The sequence below is a fragment of the Tinamus guttatus genome, unplaced genomic scaffold (genome assembly GCF_059628265.1).
Source record: "Tinamus guttatus ecotype Peru unplaced genomic scaffold, ASM5962826v1 Tinamus_guttatus_pri_ptg000155l, whole genome shotgun sequence".
Lineage (NCBI taxonomy): Eukaryota > Metazoa > Chordata > Aves > Tinamiformes > Tinamidae > Tinamus > Tinamus guttatus.
Window position 1 is genome coordinate 7,030,850 of NW_028288689.1, and position 15,158 is coordinate 7,046,007.

Genomic DNA, 15,158 nt, shown 5'->3' on the forward strand with positions numbered 1-15,158 from the left:
AAGATAAGCCCTGACATGATCCTGAGGCCGAATATTGGCCCAGACTTATTTGTTTTGTTCATTTTGAACTCTTCTCCTTTGATCTGATTTTTCATTATTAAATTTTAAAATATTTATTTTCCCTGTCACATATTTTCTATTCCCTTATTGGCAATTGTAACAAAAACTAGTTGTGAGACCGATACCAGCTTTTCTCTACCTGCTTTCTGTCCCCAAGCAGTACAAATCCCCTCTGTGATCCGAATTGGTGCTGTGCACAGCCATCAATACAAACCACCAAGGCAAGGGGCAAAAGTAGCTTCCAGGCTCTTCCTCATTTTCCTAGCGAGCCGGACTTGCCCATATCATTTCTCTACGTCACAAATCTACAAAGCTGGCGACAGCCCAGAAATGACTTCCTTTTCCCAGGGGAGGAGTTACCATGGCTGGGCTGGGAAAGGGGCCAATATTTCTGGCTCGTGATAGTCCCTCTCTGCCCTAGGCCACCCACCGGTGCTGTGCAGCACAGTTGCCTGCTTAAAGGCTTGTCAAATCCCCCCCAAAAGCTGTATGAAAGCCTGTGGCTGTGCAGCAGGAGCTAAGGGATGGGGCTGGACCTCACAGTGTTGGGTTGCTCTGGGCTGTAAGTAGGTGCAGCCTGCATTGCTCAGCAGACGGGCTTTGGGGGATCCCAGTTTTCCTGGCTTGTCTCTACTTCTAAACACAAGCAGCATAACATGTTTCACAGAAAGAACAGGGCTGAATATAACTGATGCTCCTCCCTAAGGTGTAAATGAAAAGCCATCGAGGCTCCCAAGGGAGAAAGCTTGGGTTATGGCAGAGCCACCAGAGCCAGTGTTTTCTAGGGAGGTCTCAGGGCACTTACAAGTTGGCAGCCTGCATTTGCATGAAAAGGAAGTGAAAGCTGCAGAAAATCTGCTTTGTTATGAGCATTGAAACTTATTTTGCTGTGGGAGCTTCTTGCATATCTCAGCTTGTCTCCAGCGTTTTCCTTTCTACCTTCTGTTGCTATTTGCTTATCTTGTGTCAAGACACGGCCTGTATGGCTTGCAGCTCAGGAGTACTGGCTCTGTGTCCTGTCCCGCAGCCACAATCTGCTCGCTTCCCAGAGGTCAGGGGTCTAGCCAAGAGGGATTTATTCCTGGAGCACTGTAGCTATTAATACACTAGCCCCGCCAGCGCCTTCTCCCTTGGCAGTCCAGGTCTGTCACCGGCACCCACAGCAGGGCAGGCGCTTGGGGAGCAGCCCTGTGCCGAGGCAGCGGTGCTGGCCCTGGGGACGAGCCCGCTCTGCTCCCGGCACGGGGCTGCCACATCCGCCTTTTCCTGCGGAGGCCGAGCCAGCTGGCGCTCCGTCGCCTTCGCCGCTTGGCCTTCAGGGAGGAAGAGGAACCTTTCGGGGCCACGGCAGCCTAAACAGGAGGTGATGGGGAGGAAAAGGATGTGCCTTTTAGGGCTTTTGCAGAGGAGAGCTTCCAAAGCCAGCCTCCTTCAGGGACTGCATTTGTTTCTTTCTTTGCATGAGATTTCCATGCTGTTCTCCATTCCCCTTCCTCTCCTTTCTTGGAAAAGGAGAGATGGATGAGGAGGAAGGACAGGATCCTCCTGGAAAAAGGCAGTGTCTGCTCCCACCTGCCAGAAAGCAGATTTTGTGCCATGAAACGTCCGTGTATGCAGCCACAGGTCCCTGGCCAGCCTGCAAACGGGAGCACAGCCCACCGGGAGACCCCGCGGAGTCGCTTTGCTTCACTGGGGAGGAAGCAAGAGCACAAAGGAGGGAAGCGGCTTGGCAAGGGTCCCCGGGGGGTGCTGAGCGCAGGAATAGCGCTGTGGCTCCCGCTGCCCCGAGTCCTGCTGCTGTGGTTATTGTGGTGTTGAGAGGTGCTGTAAAAGACCATCTGCTTTGTGCGGATGCTCTGCTCTTGGAAAATGACTTCCATGATCACGTTCCCTGGCCTGAATGCCTTCCGTGGCCTCAAGACCAAAAACACAGCCCTGTTTCCAGCATTTGGCCCATCAGCCAGCCCTAGCCTGCTACCCTGCCCTCCTGCAGAGATGGGGGTGGCCTAGGAGGAAACCTGTGAAACCACTTTCATTTGTTCATGGTGTCACACACGCACAACAGGCCAGCAAATGCCAAGGGTGGCTGTACTGCCCTGTGGGTGGTTGTACATAAGTTGCATGTGGGCAGGAGCTTGGGGCAAGGGGCTGAAATGAAGCAGAACCAGGGATCTGGGCAAAAGCTGAGTAAAATCCTTGCTGGGTGAGAAGCAGCAGTGGGGAAATGGAGGCAGAGCCAAAGGGGAGCCAGCGTGCGTGAGCCAGCACAGCTGGGCAGGATAAACGGCCACGGGCACTGGGAGTATCTGCCATCGCTCAATCGTTTTCCTTGTGCCCTGTGTCCACCTGCCCTTGTTTTAAGTGGCAGCTTTCCCGGTGATTCATTAAGTCATTTTGGTTTGTCCAGATGAAAGCGTGACCTAATGTGAAGCTGTGTGCTGACAAGGCCAACATGTGAGCGTTGCCCTCAGAACCAACAGTAGCAGGCAGAATGAGGACCAGGATTTCCAGGCTGGGTTTCAAATAAATCAGAATAAAGAACAAGGACTTTAACAGGGCATGGAACAAGCCATTAGGATAAATTCAATGATGATTTGATAAATTCATCATCATTTCTAGACATCTTTTTCTGACATGTACCTGAGTTTGGAAATGAAGCAGGGACTTTCTGCAGGAGTTGCAGGTTCTGTAAAAGGCATTGGGCAGCTCACATCAGACAGCTGCGGTGGTTCCTTTAGGTTTGAAATCAAGGGCATTTCCATACCTTCCTCGGAGCTGGGAAGCATGCCGCTGCCCAAGCCCCCACCCCCGGGACAGCATTGTACCAAGGTCCCGGTCCTCCCTTTTCCTGTAGGTGGGGTTTCCATCGGAAACACCAGCTCGTCCACCTCCCAGCCCCGGCCGGTGGCCGGCCGGATGCGGCGCTCCCTGACAAGCTGCTCTGGGGCTGTCCTCTTCTCTGGCGCACAGGCGTTTCAGCCCGGCAGTCACTGGCGTCTTCTGCCTGTCCTCGGGCGATGGTGGGCAAGGGGAGAGCTGCGACTCAACAAGGCTGGACTTGCGATCTCGCTTCCCTTCCAACCGGTAACGCATGCCTATGGGATTTGGAAATGGGAGAGGATGCGAAGGATTTGCAAATACTATAAGCATTTTTGGGGCATGCAGAGATACACGGATAACCCCGCGGCATCGGGACGGAGAGGCAGGGCAGTTGGCTTTCTCAGAAGCATGCTTTTGCTGTGCCATTTGCCTCTTCGGATCCCAGCCTTGTGGTGGTACCTTTTTCTCTCCGTGGATGCCCAGGAGGTGGCCACGTTCACAGTGCAATACAAAGTGTTTGAAGAAGTACCGAATGGAACAGTGATTGGGAAGTTATCGGAGCATTTTGATTGGGATGAGGGAAGTACAACAGTGGAGTCCTTCCAACTGATGCAATTCCCAAGGAGGTTCCCGCTTTGGATGGGAAGTGAGGACGGCTTGCTCAGCACTGCAGGGCGGGTGGACAGGGAACAGCTCTGCAAGCACAACGATCCATGCTTGGTCTCTTTTGATGTGCTGACTGCCCAGAATTTGGCCCTGATCCACGTGGAGATTGAAGTTTTAGATATCAATGATAATGGCCCTCAATTTCCAACGCCCGAACTGGAGCTGGAGATTTCAGAGAGCGCATCTTTGCAGACACGGATCCCGCTGGACCGAGCCTTGGATGCAGATATTGGCCACAATGCGCTCTGCTCCTACTCACTGTCTCCCAGCGAACACTTTGCTTTGGAGGTTGTCTCGGACTCCGATGGAACAAAACACGCAGAGCTCGTTGTTGTTAAAGAAGTAGACCGAGAGCTGCACTCTTCTTTCGATCTAATACTGACAGCTGTCGATCACGGGGAGCCTCCAAAATCAGGTACTGCTCTAATTAAAGTCATAGTTCTCGACTCCAATGATAACAGCCCTGTCTTTGCAGAGAGCTCTTTGACAATAGAGATTTGGGAAGATGCTGTGCCTGGGACTCTCCTCATAACAGTCACAGCCACCGACCCTGACCAGGGACCCAATGGAGAAATAGAGTACTGCCTCAGCAAGCACGCTGCCCCAGAGGTGCTGAGCACCTTCAGCATCGATGCCCGGACTGGTAGCGTTGTCCTGAAGCACCCGCTGGACTATGAGGAAATCCACACCTATGAGCTGGATGTGCAGGCCAGAGATCTGGGTGCCAACCCCATCCCAGCACACTGCAAGATCCTCGTCAAAGTGCTGGACGTCAACGACAACGCCCCCGATGTTCACATCACCTGGGCCTCCCGAGTGCCGGTGCTCTCCGAGGCCCTTCCCAAAGACAGCTTTGTGGCTCTGGTGACTGCTAGTGACCCTGATTCAGGAAACAACGGACAAGTGCATTGCTCTCTCAGCCAAGGAAATGAACACTTCAGGCTGAAGAGGACCACCAGCCACAGCTACGTGCTCATGACCAACGCCACCCTGGACAGGGAGCTCTGCGCTGAATACAACCTCACCTTGCTGGTGCAGGACCAGGGCAATCTCTCCTTAGCCGTGCTCAAGTACCTCACTATTTGTATCAGTGATGTTAATGACAACGCCCCCAAATTTGAAAAGGGGATCTATGATACTGCCATTGCTGAGAACAGCCAGTCACCATCCTACTTGGTTACAGTCAGTGCTAACGACCCTGACTTAGATTTCAATGGAAAAATCACCTACAGCATCCAGGACTCCTTTGCTTCAGGGCTGGTCTCTATCGACCCCAGCACTGGGGATATTTTTGCCCTCCGGGCTTTTGATCGTGAGCAAATGAGCAGCCTGGAGTTTGTGGTGACAGCAGAAGACGGCGGCCACCCCCGGCTCATGTCAAATGTCTCCGTGCGTCTGGCCGTGCTGGACGAGAACGACAACGCGCCCGTCATCACCGAGCCGGCGCTGGCGGGAGGCGCGGCGGTGATTTCCGTGCTCACCAGCCCACAGACGGGGTGTTTCTGCACAGCCCCCGGCAACTGGAGCGCCCCGGGGGCAGCGCCTGTCAACGTGACGCGCGTGTCCTGCCCCGACGCTCCCTTGCTCTTCACCGTCGCAGCCAGTGACCTGGACTCTGGCCGGAACGGGGCTCTCCGCTTTGCCATCGTGGCGGGGAATGATGCCAGGCTGTTTGTCCTGGATCCGCTCTCGGGGCAGGTCTTACTCAACTCCAGCAATGCCAGTAGCCTGGCGGGGAGCGAGAGGGAGCTGGCGATACGGGTGAGTGATGGGGGGGACGTGCCCCTGCACACCCAGGCCTACGTGAGGTTGGTTTTCAGAAATCACGGTGCTCTCTCCAAAACGTCAGCCCAGGAGTCTCAGCATCTGAGCCCGCCCATGGTCACTGTCATCTGCCTGGCTGCTCTCTTGGGCATGTTCCTTCTGATACTGGTTCTACTCGTGTCTTTGTGCAAAAAAGAGAAGAAGGACAGCATGGCCTACAACTGCAGGGAGGCAGAGGATGCCTATAGGCAGCAGCAGCTCAAGAAGCCGCACAGGCAGATCCAGAAGACAGACATACACCTAGTGCCGGTGCTCAGGAGCAGGCTGGATGGGCCCAGGGAGGCCGAGCCCGCGCGGCCTTGCGAGGAGGCTCTGCTGAGCGAGGGTGCTGAGCACGAGGGCTCCTTGCAGGCTCCCTTCCATCTGACCCCCACTCTCTACCGCACCCTGAGAAACCAGAGGAACCAGAGAGACTCAGACCAGCAGCAGGAGGCTTTTAACCTCACCCTAATGCAGCGCCGGCCCTGCCAGCCTCACAGACTGAAAAACTCAGCCAAAGAGCCCGCGAGCCCCCCAGATGCGCTGCCTCATTGCAAGAGCTTGGTGAAGCCACAGCTGCGGCCGGTGGGAGACCCTTTGCTGCCACCGGGCCAGCCCACGGGTGGCACGTGGAAGGGACGGAGCGGTGCCGAGGCGGATGGGACGCCTGGCAGGGCCCAGCCCCACCAGCACATCCTCAGGAGCCTAGTGCGGCTCTCGCTGGTGGCGCTTGCAGAGCAGAGCCCCACGGGAGAGTTTGCCATGGAGTCGCCCCCGGTTCAGGTAGGAGCTGTGCTGTGCGTTGCGGGAGGTGGGAAAAAAACCCAAATCCTGCTTCACCCAGTTCTAACAGGGCACTGGAACAGGAGGCCCACAGAGACTGTGGAGTCTCCATTCTTGGAGATCCTCAAAAGCCATCTAGATATGGCCCTGGGCAAAATGCTTTAGGTAACCTTGCTTTAATGGAAGGGTTGGACTAGATAATCTTCACAGGTCCGTTCCAACCTCAACTGTTCTGTGATTCTGTGACTTGTGCACCCTGGGGTTGTGGGAATACACCCTGAAGGCAAAAATCAACCTGTTGGTGAGCGATGTGGTCTCTTTCCCAGGCCCTGGGCAGAGACAGTTTGGGCAGGATGAATAGTTTCCTTGCCATGGGAATGGTCTCCAGACACCCACCAGGACATCCTGGAAGGGGGAAGGCCTTCACACAGAGATGGAGATGGTCTTGGGTTAGCTTCTCCCAGCCAAGGGAAAGGTGCGTGCTGGGAGGGCATGACAAGCAGAAACAGCACCGTGGATGGAGGGGAAGTGTTGGGACCAGGTGGGCTGCTTGATCTCTTGTTTTTTCCACTGCAAAACCTCCAAGTGGGGATACCTAACCATCTGCAGAAGGAGGAAACGCTATAAAAAGGCAGCACAGTTTAGAGGGGACATCCTGGCAGGAAGCATCTTGAGTGGTGATTGCATGGGCTCAATAGGCTTTTCCTGTCTTACAGCAAATCTCTCAGCTGCTGTCTCTGCTGCACCAGGGCCAGTTCCAGCCCAAAACAAATCACAGGGGAAACAAATACACAGCCAAGAATGGCAGCAGGTAAGGTTTGCTCTCAGTCCATCCCTTCCCTCGCGCACTGTCCCTTAGTGTCTCTGCCTGCTTCTTCTTCAACCTTGCTAACCTGACGCCTCCAGAGCAAGAGACACCAGCTTGTCCCCATGTCTGTCGGAGCTTCCTCTGCTGCCAGGATCCATCTGCTTGCCTTTGCCAGGGAAAGAAGCAGTGTGCTCAAGTGCAATGAAGCTGTGTATCCATGGGCATACTGAGCCATGGCTTTGGAGGCAGCAGGCGTGGGGACAAGCTTTCTCACTGCTCTGACTAGCTCTGGGCACTTCCTTAGAGATGTCATTGCCAGTTGACATGACTCAAGTCTCAGTGTCAGGAGGTCAGAGAGGCAGGAACCTGACCCAGCATAGAGATGCTCTGGGTACAAGTATCTCCTCCGGGTTCCTCAGGAAGGGCCAAAAGCTGCCTGTTAACTCAGGGCAGGTCTCACTGCAAAAGGAAAAGTCCTCTCTAGCAAGAAATATGGGGAAGCTGCATATGTAGTCCTGCACCCAGCCAGAGCCCGTTTTTCAGAGGATTTGTGGCACTGCAGTGCCCCATGCTGTGGTTTGCATGAATATTAAAAAAAAAAAAAAACAAAAAAATCCCTGGCTCCCAGTGCATTGAAGGAGCAGAGCGCAGGGGCACGGAGAGGCCCTCCAAGATCCTGAACCTGCTTTTGATACCACAGAAAATCCCATCCCGTTGGCAAGCTCTGCAGGCAAAACTGGGGAGAATCCCCCATGCGAATGTAACAGAATGTGGCTTTAAAAGCACCCAAGCTTTGTGTCATTTTATGGAGGCGAAGGACAGCCACCTTCATAATACTAGACCAGGTAGGGACCGGGCAGGCTGATGGTGCTGACAGTTTGGGTGTGATTTCGGTGTTTCGGCCTCCCTGCAGGGCCGCGGGTCTGGATACCGACTGCCTGAGCACGAAGGACAGCGGCCACGGAGAGAGCGAGGCAGAAGACCGTGATTCAGAGAACGGCTTTGACTTTTCCGTGCCGCAGCTGGTGGGAGAAGAGCTGGAGACCCTTCTGGAGCCGCAAGCAGGTGGGACTGTCTTGCTGCACAGGATAAGCATTGGGGCCCTTCTATTGGACGTGCTGGGACCGGTGATGAGCTCAGGCAGTGAGATCTCCTTGTGTAACACAGTAGCCCTATGAAGAAGGTGCAGCTGGTAGGGTTGGGACAGTCCCAAGGGTGGGGAGCCTTGCTGAGTGGGTCTGACAGCAGCAGACACTTGGCACAGCCTGTGGCAACGGGTCAGCCTTCAATATTAGCCCCTAACAAGCTACAGAGGAGGGGCTTGCTGAGCTTTATGTTGGATTTTTTTTTCTTGTGTTTAATCACCCTTGGTAGAAGCTCTACCAAGGTGTCTCCTTGGTGTCTACACGGGTGTCTCCTCTGTTCCTGAGCTTATTTGTAAAACTGGCCTCCTGGTCGCTATCGCAGCAAATCCCGGTTGATGTCCCACAAGAGAGCTTCCCTTCCCATGCTGATGTGAGCCTGTTCCTCTCATACCTCTTAGTCCTCACAGCATGAGACAGCAGAGAGTTGTGCTGCTTGCCCTTGGTGAGCCCCTCACAACTTTGCAAACCCCTTGATCCCCATCAACCCACACTTTTCCATCATGCAGAAGGGGTCTGGTCTAATCTCCTGTTATTATCCTTGTTATTTGCTATATTTTTTTTCCAGTTTTAGTATATTTTTATGGAAACGTGGTGACTGCAATTATGCACACTGTTTAAGATAACACCAGGAAGGAAGTTTTCTGCATTGTTTTTCATTCCTTTCCTGCCCAGGCTCCAAACTGAGCTCGGTCATTAGAAGGGCTCATGGCAGCTCCAACACTCTGCTCTGCATGGTGGGAGAGTCCACAGTCCATGAGGGTTCTCCGTGTCAGTCATTCAATAGCTATTGACACAGAAAGCCACCAACCATTTTTTCCCTGAGTCACTCAGTACCATCAGGTCTTTCAGCAACTCCCTGCAGGCAGTTTGGCTTTTACCTCTTTGAGTATTTTAGTAGAATCAACACTAATGCCCTCCCACTTTTCCACATCATGTTTTCCACACCTACACTTTTCTACACTATGTTGAATAGCAAAGGTCTCTCACGTTCTGGTGAGACTCCATTCCTTTCTGGAGCACTATTCCTACCCTGCTTCCCTAGCTTTTAACACATATTAGTCCCTGCCAGAGACTCGCTGCTAATTCTGGGACAGCTTAGGTCCTTTGAGAGCCTGTCTTGGAGCAATCCTGGAAGCCCAAAGGAATCAGGACTCCATCTGCCTCCTTCAGAGATTCCAGAGATCTGCAAAATAAGATTTTCTCAGCCCACAAATGTCCTATCAGTTCCTGTCTATATAGTGGATATTCTTCTAGCTGCTGAATCTCAGATCTAATGATTCTGGTGAATTTGCTCAGGCTAGATCCACCTTTATGCACTTAAAACTTTGTCCCAGTTTCTACCTTCCATCCCTCTGATACCACATTCATTTGAAGCAGGAGTTAACGAACAACAGTTAATAAATGAAGCAATTTCATATTTGAGTTCCTTTAGCACTCTTGGGTGAATACCATCTGGGCCTGACATTTTCTACATGTTCATTTTATTGATTTGTACTAAAAATCTCTTCTTCTGGCATTTCAATTTGAAGGAGTTAGTCTGACTCATGCCCTATAGCAAAAATTTCATTGCGGAGCCTCTGCGCTCCTCCACAGCAAGCAGATGGATGAAGGTTTCATTTAGGGTTTCTGCTCTGCCTGTACCTTCTTTGGATGATCCTTTTACACCCCATCCAGCTCTTGCCCCTACTGCCCAACATATTCACCCCATCCATTGGTGTGAAGTTAGGAGCAGCCTTTGGTGAGGTGTTCTTCAGAATTTTTTTGGCCTGCTTTATCCTGACTTCATGCTCAGCTTGAAAGTCTGTTTTTTATTTTCTCTGCATCACCTGGGAGGTTTTGAGCATCCAGAGATGCAAAGTTCAGAGCAACTGCAGTAAATTCCACTTAAAACTCCACAGTTGAGGGTTTTCTCTGCCCTTGGTTAGTGGGGGAGAACCCCACTCATGCTGGGTTAGTGTCTTGGCCTTCCAGCCCTTTTAGTGAGGAACAAGTGACAGAAAGACTGGGTGAAATGAGAACAAAGTTACTGAGAAAGGCCGAGTGGAGAAGCTGCCTGGAAAGGCCTTCGATCCAGCTTAGCTCTCTTCCCCAGGCTATGGCACGTGGTCCTATATGGATCGGAGAGGGAGCAAAGAGGCTGCCCACCCGCAGCCCATGACCATGTCGAGGTGCTGACAGGCCCAGGAAGGCCCTGGGGGACCGAGTCCAAGACAGGTGTCCAGATCCAGCCCTGCCCAGCCAGGTAGCATCCCATGACCCCAGCTAGCAAATCCATGCCACAGCTTGACATATTCCATGTCTTTTCTTCCCTGCTGCTTGGCTGCAATGGTAGAAAGCCTGTATTAGATTACTAAGATTCTGCAGAGGCACCAAAACCACATGTTGAGACTATGCCGGTATGGTTTCCTGCCCCTGCAGTGCTGGACACGCCAAAAAAAGCCAAGTTAGCTTTCTGTGCTGAAAAATAATTTCATTCAGGAGCCCCAGCCTTCCCACAAAGAGCTGCTGGGCTCCTTCCTCCTCTCCCAAACACAAACAGAGAAGTGGACTTGCATCCTGAGTTAGGGAGGGAGGAAGGAAGCATTGCTTGGGCTCCAAAGTATCCCAACAGCTGCCTGAGGCTGTCTGGGCCTTTGTGTTATTCACAGTGGGGGGAAAAGCGAGTGAATAATCTGCCCTTGCCAGCGATGTGGTTGTTTTTAGTATAAGCAGGGAGCAACGGCTGAAGTCTGAGCACTGAGACGCATTAACACTTAGCCTGTCCCAGGGAAACACAGAGCAGTCACAGCAACAGAGAAGATCCAGCTTTATTGATTAAAAAAATCCCAAATGCCCATTAAAATGAGGCAGTAAAGTGCTATGGCACTTTAATTAAACATACCTAATTATAAGATTTCACGGTCACAGGGGCCAGGAAGATCAGCACACCAACCCTCAGTTCTGCCAAAACCAGATTACCTTACTGCTCCATTTTGGAGCTAAAGAATCAACGTGTTCAGCAGAGGTGGAGAGGGAATCTCTTGCCATTCCTGGTCCGCTCCCAAGCACTTTCTCAGAGCACCGTGTTAGCATTTGCTGCACTACCTGAGAAGGGCAGAACTGGGGATGTTTTAAAGCAAATATATGGGACTTCATCACACGTGGGCACCTCTTAAGAGACAACCAGTGAATGAAGGCAGAAAATAACTGCAATTGCAAAAAAAAAAAAAAACAAAACAAAAAAGCCCAAACCCTGAAAATTAAGCAACATGAAAGAAATTTGAGGCTTTAACCAAAACAAAACCTACGTAATATATCCCTTTTCTGTCCTCACCATGCTTTCAACAGGTTTTGAATGCCAACTTTTCCCCGCTTTGGAGTACAATTTCATTTCAGAGGAAAAGACCTGATCACTTAACAGGAGACTTGTCTGGGGAACTGGCCAGCCACTGACTGCAAGAGCGTGTCCCAGGCGGTGGCAGGTTATTGATTAGTTTATCTTCTGGAAGCAGCATGATTAAGTGTAGAACAATAGGGAGCCTCCTCTGAGATCACTTTATTAAAGCAAGTCAGGGAGAGCAACGTCATTATAATAATGACACAAACTCGTGCGATCTGATTGGGACTGTCAGGGAATGAGGTTTTATTACCAGGCAGGAGTTACTTGTTTTGCTGCTCTCTGACTCGAGAAGCATTTCACTGACTCGGCCGTCACCCTCAAACCTCCCAGCTTTTGTGGTTCTGGGATATGCTTTGGGAAGGAGGAAATGCAGGGCTGGAAAGGCACTTCTGAGCACTGCACCAGAGTCTCCCATCAAATGCTAAATAAGCTCTACCTTAAAAATAAGAATTCCTGTTTCCTCTTGGGCTGTCTGTTGAGGAAGCTATTCTAGGCTCACGCTGCTATGGGGTCCTTCCCTTAATTTCCAGTTTGTATTTGTGCACGGACAGTTTATAATCACTTTGTCTTGTGCCAAGTCTATTTTGAGCATAAATATTTCCTTTGTCGGTGCTTACATCACCAAAACAACAACAGGTTGCAGTCAGATCTCCTATAAGCATTTGCTTTCTTAGGCTAAACAAAACAACCCTGTCTCTTAGGATCTCTATTTTGTAAGCTTGGACTCATTCCTGTTTTCATCTCAACAGTTTTCCCTGCAGTTCTGTCATTTCAGATCCTCTTTGCTAGGGATGGATGATGAAATTTGTATGTAATACTCTTAATCAGGTCTTGCCAGACCTAATAACAAACCCCAGATTTTTTTTTTTTTGTACCAACAGGGAATACCTTGACCGATGCATTTTATGATTTCATTTGCCCATTTCAGGGCAGAATCACATTAGCAGTGCATTAACGAGCCTGCAATCAACACCCACACCAGGCTCCCACTGCTCCTCATCTGTTTCCAATTGATGAACAACCACTTTATAGCTCAATTTTTTGGTACTACTCCTCAGCCATCCAGCTGTGCATTTTATAATCCAGAATTTCATTCCACTTCTGTTATTACTGTTTTCACAATAAGCGATTTCTTTTTGGTCCCAATCTGCCAGTTTATCAGCAAATTCCCACCTCTAAAATGACCCTTGAGGAGGGGACTTGAGGACCCTTGAGGAAGTCCACTAGTGACCCTTCTTCTGCCTGATACTTCCCTGCTTTGAAAGTTTTCCGTTGTTGCCTCCCCCTTAGCCAGCCCTAAGCCCTCTCTTTCCCTGGCTTAACAATTTATTGTTATTTATTGTTTATATCAAGTGCCACTTGAAACCACTATAAACGAGAAAGCACAGTGATCCTAACAGTTATTATATTAAAAAAAAAATCACAGGATTTTTAAATCAATTTGTTTTTAAAGCTGCCGGTGTGAATAATGTCCCTGGTAGCTTATCCTTAGACTCGCCTACAATTTCTCCTCTCACCCTTGGTCTCAGCGAGCCTCCTCGCCTCCCATTGTGGCCTCTTCTGCCCTCCCCTGCTGCACGTCTCACCCACAGCTCCCGTTTTCACTCCCTCCAGAGCTGGCCCTCAAGAGGCTGACGGCTGCAGACCCCGAGTGGGTGGCTCGGCTCTCCCTGCCGCTCGGCAGCAGTTACAAGGACAACGTCTTCTCCCCTGATTCTCCTCATTCACCTCAGGACCAGGAAGCTGCAAGGCAGGAGAAACCAAGGACCTTTGAGACGTTTGGCAAAGTTACAGAGTCCGACTCGAGCGCCGCTGGGAGCAGACTGGCCAGCACTTTCCTTTCAGAAATGAGCACCCTCTTCGAGATGATTTTATCCCAGAAGGTCCAAGTCCACAGCGAGACGGGCTCCGGGCTTCTGCGGCAGCTGTCAGCACGTGGGAGGAACCTCGGCCTGGATGAGGGCGCTCCTGTTCTGTAGGCAGCCTGGCAGCTGGGAGGAGGACAGGAGAGTCAAACCGAGCTCTTCTGCATTTAGGGTGCAAGAGTGTGTGTGGTAACAGGTTCAACAGAATCGCAGCAAGATCCACATCTAGCCTGATCACGACAGGCATGTTTCTCCCTTTGCCAAGCCTCAACAAATTCCTCCATGACTGATTTCACCTTCTTTAGCTCTCCTCCAGCTGCCTGTTCTTGTCTCCCTCTCCTTCTTATTCATCCTCTCCATCACACTCAAGTCACAAAAGAGTCAGAGCAGGTAGACTAAGAAAGGGGGGTTGCTAGATTGTCCACAAGTACAACTCAATCAGACATATCCACGTGATCATAGACAGGGCACCACGGATACTGTACCAGCTACCAGCCATGGACTTTGCAACATGCTGCGCAATTGGACAAAAGGATCTCAGCTATTATTTAAAATAAAAATGGTTGGTTGGTTTGTTTTTTTCCTAACACTAACATCTCCTGGATGAAGTCCCATCTAACTGATGTGATGATGTATCTGCAGAAAGCCTGAAATCACGATGCAGAAAGGACAGACCTGCATATTTTCTTACAATGAGCGTTTTGGCTTTGTGGTTCTGCTGCTGTGAATTCTGCTTTTTGTCAAACACTCCAAATTCAGCACTTCTGTTTTGGAATCTGTCATATGGGCTGCACTAAGTGTGTACCATTTCCTTCTCCATGCTCTCTTTTGAGGTCCCTGAATTACAAATCATTCCCTTTCCCCAAGAGCAGATGGCAGATGGATGGAGTCTATCAAGGTAATCTGGGAAAAAGTGAAAACGGTCTTTAAATATTCAGTCACAACAGTCTTTAAATATTCAGTCACAAGCTTTGTCCATGTTACTGTTTTCCACTTTGATCTGAATATGAGCTGCAGCTTTTGGGACTGCAGCACATGCTGAAAAATTAATTTTCACATATTAGTAATAGAGGGAGGAGTAAGAGGTGTTGTTAACCGTGGGGATCTGTACTCAGAGAACAGAAAGACAACAGCGGCGTAAGTATCTGGTGTAGAGCTGTAGGCTCACACAGTGTGTGTAGGGGATGTGTATGGGGTGAACAGCGGAGCTGTAGGAGAAGGAGACTACAGGCAAGTCCTTCTGGATCATACACATACAGGGCTCTGCTTCCATCCCAGGGTTTTTGCCTTCCGACTGTGACACGAAGCACGAGAACGAACATGGAGCACCCTGGCAAAGTGGCTGGTGGCTGTAACGGGGAGGGGAGCGACGGTAAAACCTTCGCCTCCACTCCCAGCACTGCTCAGCACCGTTGCTTGCTGGTTGACCACGAAATTCAGGCCAAAAGGAGTGTGAAAAACCACCACGGTGCATGTCTGTGCTGCTCTCTGAGACCAAATGGCAAAAACAGAGTAAGGTCCTCCCAGATGGGCTCTTTAATAATCCAAATATCCAATATTGTGGCTGGAGCCTCCCAAAGTGCTTCACACATGAGCCCATCCCTACCTATAAACTACAGTGATGGGTTGATCCCAGTCTGTCTGCACTGCCATGCTGCTCACAGAAATGTCTTGGTGCTTTGTTGCACAGGCAGCTCAGCTTTTTGTACCAAAGCAATGGCAGAGAACCAAATCCTAACTGAGATGCTGCCCTGCAAAGCGGAAGGGAGGCCTGTCTGTGGCTATGAGGAAATGCAGCCTTATGGGGTTCTCCTGCCCCTTGGGAATAC

General features: G+C 50.8%; 1 protein-coding gene across 1 annotated transcript; it reads left to right on the forward strand.

Moving 5' to 3' along the window:
* Nucleotides 1-3,120: 3,120 nt before the first annotated feature.
* Nucleotides 3,121-13,443, forward strand: PCDH12 (protocadherin 12). The gene is made up of 4 exons (XM_088522715.1): nucleotides 3,121-6,132; nucleotides 6,849-6,943; nucleotides 7,854-8,005; nucleotides 13,079-13,443. The coding sequence occupies exons 1-4, from the start codon at nucleotides 3,181-3,183 to the stop codon at nucleotides 13,441-13,443; spliced, it is 3,564 nt and encodes a 1,187-aa protein (XP_088378841.1). The 5' UTR covers nucleotides 3,121-3,180.
* The last annotated feature ends 1,715 nt before the right edge of the window (nucleotides 13,444-15,158 follow it).

Bases quoted from the DNA above. Each gene is read 5' to 3' on its own strand.
- PCDH12 (XM_088522715.1), top strand. From the start codon at position 3,181: ATGCGAAGGATTTGCAAATACTATAAGCATTTTTGGGGCATGCAGAGA. The intron at 6,133-6,848 runs GTAGGAGCTGTG...CCTGTCTTACAG, and splicing joins TGGAGTCGCCCCCGGTTCAG to CAAATCTCTCAGCTGCTGTC. The intron at 6,944-7,853 runs GTAAGGTTTGCT...GCCTCCCTGCAG, and splicing joins ACAGCCAAGAATGGCAGCAG to GGCCGCGGGTCTGGATACCG.